General features: G+C 38.7%; 1 protein-coding gene across 1 annotated transcript; it reads right to left on the bottom strand.

The window, feature by feature from the left end:
• Positions 1–2,144: 2,144 nt before the first annotated feature.
• On the bottom strand, positions 2,145–6,649 carry LOC104523881 (hydroxysteroid dehydrogenase-like protein 2; the record flags this gene model as incomplete). The annotated part of the gene is made up of 5 exons (XM_010166598.2): positions 6,358–6,649; positions 5,844–5,942; positions 5,605–5,719; positions 3,175–3,278; positions 2,145–2,243 (listed from the first exon to the last, which is right to left on the bottom strand). Coding segments are annotated over exons 1-5 (709 nt in total), but the record flags the coding sequence as incomplete, so codon positions are not given.
• Between the last annotated feature and the right edge of the window lie 574 nt (positions 6,650–7,223).

Below are 7,223 nucleotides of genomic sequence, written 5' to 3'. Positions count from 1 at the left end.
GAGGCGGACAAATCCTCCCAGGTTCTGTTATCCTCTGCCATAAGAAACAGGAGGCTGAATTATTCAGATAGGTGGGGGAAAAACACCTACATTGTGAAATAAAGAGCTATTATAACCCACTGGTCTCTGCAAGGAAGAATTCTGTAGCTTTCAACCATATACTGGGACCCATAAAAACACCAACCCATTTCCACTGTTTTCTCCAGCATGTCCAGAATCATAGAGAGAAGGTGTAGAAGGATCAGGAAGCTGTGGAGGGTGCACTTAGTGTGCCTATGCAGCATGTAAATACGTGCATTTACCAGACACAGGCCATCTTGTCTTTTGCATGAGAAAATTAGTCAAATTAGTAATGCTGTCTGCAGCTTCACACCACATTTCTCTGTCTGAATTAGATACTCTGGATTAACTCCTTCACTGTCCCTAACTCATATACAATTTACATTGCTTAATCAGTCAGTGACCAGAAACCACAAAATGGTAGATAAAAGATCACCTCTGCAAACGAAAAACCGAATTACTCCTAGAAATAGGATTCTGAAGAGATATAAAACTCACTTAGCAGTAGCGTTTAAGGGACAAACCAGGCAGGATGGGCATGAGGTGTAGTTAAGAACCAAGTTTCATGGCTCTGTTCTAGATGATAAAGGTAGAACCTGGGAAATCTCCACTGAAACTTTTCTGAGGTTTCCCTGGAACACTCAAGAAGCAAGTAAGTGGAAACAAGTGCATGTTTCTTCTAACTCCTTCAGAAATTAAAAAAAAAAAATAAAATAAAATACAACAGAGACCCAAAACCTGAAAAGTGAGCTTTCACTCCACTGCCAGAAAGGCAATCCAGACTCTGAAGCTGTATGTGCAGCTGCCTTCAGTACACCAACATGATGAAGAGCTTATCCTCTTCCAAATAGAAAGTACAGGCTGTGTGATGATATAATTATCATGAATTATATAATTCAAAAAGTCAATCCCTTACCAAATTATTTCTGAGGGTAAAACTCATAGTGTGAGCAGAATTATGAAGCATCCATTTACTGGGAGAATTCAGGATGTAAGTGTCCAAGACTAATGAAAAAGGAGCAGATCCATCAGACATACCAACCCAAGTGTTCAACTGAGTATCACCTAAGCAAAGAAACTCAGCTGATTTTGTCTGAAATAATTAAGTTTTGCTCATATTCCTCACTTTAGAGGAAGCAAATCAGAGAGCTTCCACACTAGAAGTTAAAAGAAAAACATTGGAAAGTGGGTACAAACACTTCTTACACTGGAGCACTAGCCCCAGAAGAGGATCCTGGTTCATATTTTTATTTCTTCTTCCCTCCTCCCTCCCTCCACTAGTTAAGGGAATAAACTCTGCTGTTGTAACATTTCTTAACACAATGACTGGGCTCACATCATTAAAAGGCAGGATTACCCTCTGTCTTTACTGATTTTACCATCAGTATCATTTCTGCGCACATATATTTGGGGTGAAGACACTGGTCTGTTCAGCAAACAGCTGACTAAACCTCAAACAGCAGCCCTGATCCTCACTGACCCAGAGACTAGAAACTGAAGTTAATAAAACATCAGGTTGTTTTTCTACTATAAAGCTCTTTAGTTTCCTGTGACTTGCAAGCAGATAGTTCTCTGAACAACTGTTTACCAGTCTGAAAACTTTTAGAAACAGGGGTTTTTAAAAATTATTTCTGCATTTACAGAGGTATGTATTTTGTCAGTTCCATCTACACTCTGGCAGTTTAACTTGCAAGGAATTCTAAATAGTACTATATACACAGACATTTAATACCTACTAATGAAAGCATGCTAATACTTCTGTGATTCTGTCCAACCCAAATCTTTGGGCTTGGAAGAAAGAGCACAGACAAGCCAAATTCTACACAGATGCTTCAGCCAGCTGAAAGGTTTGAGTAGGTTGCAAACTGAAGATGAGTTTGGATCAAAGTGGCAATGGCCTAGTGTGAACCAGGAAGGAAAACCAGTACCATGATGGATGAACAAAGACTATGCACAAGAACTCCTCCGTCTCCTTAATCAATTTCAGAAAAAGTCTGAAGTATAATCAAAGTTAAATAAAACAAGCTGTAGAAGACAAAATATGGAAAGTAATTATTTTAGTACCATTAAAAAAAATAAATCACCTGTTTTAGGCCATAAAGCATTGACAGCAACTTCTCCTTTAAATTCTTCTGCCATTCCCAAGACACACATGGACATCCCATATTTAGAAATGGTATAAGCTAAGACAAGAACCATAAAGAAAATAAAATCTTACACTCTATCAACAGAACTTTAATTATGAAGGAAAGAAAAACCACATTATTTGTTCACAAGGAAAATTAAGTTTTTGGGGACAAAACAGTATCTTCCTAGAGTCAAAATCTCTCCCTTATCCCCACCACCCCCAGCAGATACAAACTGTAGTCTGACATGTTTTCACTACAAATAAAATGAGAGCTACTCGTGTTTTTACACAAACAACTGGAGCCTAGCTGTACAGTGGTGGTGTTGTGCTTTTCATACACAGCACACTGACAAGAGTGCTCATTTTTGACCAAACTTGTATTCTATGGAAAACAAAAAGACGAGAGGGGTGCAGGGAGGGAAATTCTAAATCCTTGTCTTCTATCTATTTTGGGAAATCTTTGGGGGGAAAGAACTGGAATTTGCTGGAGAAGTTTAACATTACAAGTGTCCAAAATTGAAAAGTTTTTACAGTTTTAGAATGAGGAACACTAACCTCAAGACAACAGGGGGTCCCTTTCCCACCTAAAAACTAATTTCCATTTTAAAAGACAACATTGAGCTTTATCTCTACTATGAAATGTGAAGCTGAATCAGTAAGACAAGGGATTTTGGGTTCCAGCCTTTATTTGGAACGGAAAGTATTTGTCAGTTTTAAGAATTCCCATGAAAAAACACAGACTCCTACCTTGAAAACATTATTGAAAACATAAAGGACATAGTAGGCCACGAAACTCATACTACTTTTTCCCACAAAACAATTTATTTTAGGTGAGGTACAAAACACTCTGGGTAAATGTTAGTGCCTGTCTGTATGTAGTGCTAAAGGCACAAGATTTAGCATTCCGGGCTGCTACTCCTGCACATTTCACCAGGTATTTATGTGGTTCTCAAAAAATAACAACAAAGGCACTCAGTGTTACTCACCACAATGATTTTTGAACCACATGGGACTCAGATTCATAGGTGGGCTGAGGTTCAGGATATGGGGATTCCTACTCTTCCTCAAGTAGGGAAGGCATGTTTTGGACCTGAAAGACAGATTCAGTCGCCTCTTATTTTACGGAACACCTGTAATTACAGTAAAAACCATACTAGCAGACTAGTATTTTCATTTTCATGAAAATTCAACACTAAGACCCTGCCCTTGTATCTACTAAATCTGATTTTCCAGATGCTCAGAAGCCATAATCTCCTTGTAATAGTTTTGGTAGGGGCAACAAAACTCTATGAGGCAACAAGCGAAATTAGCAGTGCAGATCATCATTTAGTCATAAATATATTATCTTCTGACCACATAGATATTTCTTCTTTAAAATCATGTTAAAGAAATAACACTGTATTGTTACTGTCATTGGATGTTACAAATACTCCAAGCAAAGCCGAAAACCTAACCCTTGCTGACTGGAAGAGTCACTATTTCATTCAACTTAGAATTTACACGTATCTGTAAATCATAACTTTTACTTTATAAGAACTATCACTTGACTTCACTTCTAGCACCAGGGTACATGTTTGCATTTGATCTCTGGTTGAGAATTTTTAATCAAGCTTGACAGGGAGAACAGCACGACAGCAGACTACGCTACTGACCTCCTCCTATTCGCACATTTCAACAGGACCCACACATACTGTCAGCCACAGAAGGGACACCTTCAACTATAAAATCATTAAGGTAGTAAAGTAAATAATTTACAACCTGTTTAAATGTCTTGGGGTCTCAACTCTTTTCAGTGGCAGTGTGTGAGGTTCACTAACAGATGTCTTAATTTCTTAATGCACAGGAGCCAAGAATACATCAACAGGTATACTCCATAAGATGGGACATCCTCTCTACACTCTCCACACAGACAAAAAAATCCACATCTTTTTTTTTTTTTTTGGTATTATAACTTTCTCAACATTAAATTGCAAACAGATATCTACAAATTACAAACAGAAGCAATATACAAAGCAAAGAGAAGAAAAGGTTGAAATGCTTGACTTGGTCTTCCCAACTGACAGTTATTAAAGCAATAACAAAGATAATTTGTAATTTCCCTTGAGAGGCATTAATCTTTCATATACTCTTCCATTCGCAGCAACACACAACCCGCCCTTTAATCTTTTAAGGCAGATGAGCACTCAAAGGAAAGATGGGTTTAAGAATTCTCTATTAATTTGGAATAGTGAGATGTACCATCAAGGAAGTGATTGTGGCTGTTAGGTGGTGAGGGGGAAATAGAGCTTGCCACGGGCAACACAGTGGAACCCAATCAGAGATTTAGCAAGAGATACCCACAGAGTGTTTTCAGGAATGCCAAGCTCCAAAAATAATTTTCCTTTCTGAGCACAGAACCACTTACACTTACAGCCTTCCAAAAGCAGACAGAAATCCCACTCTGCAAGCAGATCATTTCTTTCTTCCACTCTCTCCTCCTCTCTCCATGCTATCCTCATGCTGTGCACGTGTCTCTCTGATTCAGAAAGCTGCTCTTCATGTGTGTTTTTACCCTATTCTAATGGCAAATCCCTTCACTGATTCTTAGCAAAAGAACATTAAATATCATAATATCTGATAAGCAGATTAATCCACACGAAGAATGACAGATACTATTCTAAATAAAACTTTGATACAAAAGCTCCTGATCACATCAAGCAAGAACTGAATTTAGAGAATCTCCATCAACCTAAGGGTTGGTTTTTTTTATCAGCACAACCCTGTCGAAATAAAAGTTTTCATTGTAAAACAGAGCAACTGTAAAAGACATCCTGTAAATCTAAAGATGATCCCGCCTACTGAATCAATTTCCAAAAACTGTGCAAAATAAGGACCATGGGAATTGTGAAATCAAATTTTGGTATGGTAATTTAAATAAATTTTAGAATTGATAGGCTGAAAGTAAGCAGAGAACACTTTAGACTGTTAAGTTACATCTTTAACATTTATCTTTTAAATATAGTAAGTTATATAATGTCTCTGAAGATGAGAAAGAAGCTTTTGAGAAGGAAACTGACACGTAAGATGTTGCACTTGATGTATGCAAAGACGTATTTTGCTTGAAATTAAAGAGCAGACTGCAGTTAGCAAAGCCAAGCTAGAGCTCCATTTGAAATAAGTAGTTTATGCTTCCTATCTGCACAGAGGGGCTTGTGAACACTTAATGACTGTAGTAATAAGGTTCCTGTTTACTCCAACTTGCAATTAATTCTTGCAAATATTAATTTCAAATCAGCCAGCCAATAACCAAGCGATTTCCTGTGAGAACATGCACTCCTACTCTAGGGCAGCAAGACAGCTACAGAATTTTTCAGAAAAACTGAGATAACATAATATATTTTGCTACAATTATTTTGCTTCCCTCTCTCAGCACGTACGTCAGGTAGGTTCCTCGTACATTGACATCCATCATAAGATTGAGCTTCTTCGTTTCTGTTTCCAGAGTGCCAGTCAAAGAGATGGCGCTTGCATTGTTCACCAAAATATCAATCCCTGGTTTTAAAATAAAACATTTCACATTAGCATTCAAAGACAAAAAGCACAAGCAAGGCAGGTCATTCTTTTCTTTTTGTTTGAACAATCTGCCCGTTAACATCTCCTCCACACCTTAGCATACCTCCAAAAGTCTTCACAGCTTTCTCCACAGCATTAACAATTTGTTGTTCTTCCCTCACATTAACAACGCATGGTAAAGCCTTTCCTCCAGCTGCTTCAACTGCACAATTAAAAAATTAAACATGTTAAAATTTGCTCTCAGATGGAACAAACAGCATGAACCTACTGAGCCTCTCTCATTCAATGACATGCTTCAAGAAGGCACTGAAAATCACACTCTCAAATTGCAACCTTTTTACACGTTGTGTAAAGAACAGGGAAGCCAAGACCAAACCTTAACACTGAGAATGCATATGGTACACACACACATCTCAATTAACATAGCATTTTCACATCTATACACATACATATTCATCACAGTAATGCTTTGCTACCTCCCAGCATTCCTGGGAGGCAAGAGAAGCACTAAGCCGATTTTATTAAAGGTGAACTGGAGCTAAGAGAGGTATGACAATTAAGCTAGGGCATACACCCAGCCCAGCACGGGAAGCCCACCCTAATTTATTACGACTTACTCTCTGCTGCAGCAGTGTAGATAGTCCCTGGAAGAGTAGGATGAGGCTCTGCTGTCTTGGCAGCTATGACAATGTTTGCACCATCCTTGGCAGCTTTCAAAGCAATGGCTTTGCCAATGCCCCGGCTTGCACCCGTGATGAAGAGAGTGCATCCTGCTAGTTTCCTAAAGGTGAAGGGAGAAGTGGAGAGTAAAGAGGGAGAACAGAGCAAAACCTGTACATCACTGAGTTTTAGCACTCTTTTAAGGGCAGAAGTAATTACTGCAGTCTTCCAACCAAACGCCTTCATCATTTTACTAAGCAAGCAGCCCTGAAATACAAAAGAAACGGCTACAGCAAAGTGCAGTATCACTGAAGGTAAAACCACTCTTCAAGTCTGCAAACACTATAAAGCAAGTAGGTTACACAGGTCACCCAATTACATTTCTCCCTTTCTGTAAAATGATCCAACATGCTGTTTACAACAGAGCTGCCGCGTTCCCCAACAACAGAAAAGTTGTAAGCTGTAAAAACGAAACCCCAGTTGCTAATGAGACAACAGACCTACGCAGCTCTCTGCAATTTACTAGTCACTGCCCTCTAAACACAAAACCTGCTGTCTCAACGTGGTATAAAGTTCAAGTCCAGAACCACTATGCTTTTCAAAACATGTGCTTGTGTAATATTGCTTATTGCTTCCATCGCAGTTGAATTCTGGTAATAAGACCAAGAAAATGTCAAATTCACCTCTGTGCCCTGCAGTCTCAGGGATCTTGAAAAAGTGAGATAGAGTCATTTCTCACCAGGCATGACTGCTAATACAGAAACCTGCAGGCCACATAAGGGACACTTTTTACAGCCAGCTTACAGATATGTTAGGAATTTAA

The sequence above is a fragment of the Antrostomus carolinensis genome, unplaced genomic scaffold, assembly GCF_000700745.2.
Source record: "Antrostomus carolinensis isolate BGI_N321 unplaced genomic scaffold, ASM70074v2 scaffold51044, whole genome shotgun sequence".
NCBI classification, from domain to species: Eukaryota; Metazoa; Chordata; class Aves; order Caprimulgiformes; family Caprimulgidae; genus Antrostomus; species Antrostomus carolinensis.
This window is presented reverse-complemented; position numbering and strand designations above follow the sequence as displayed.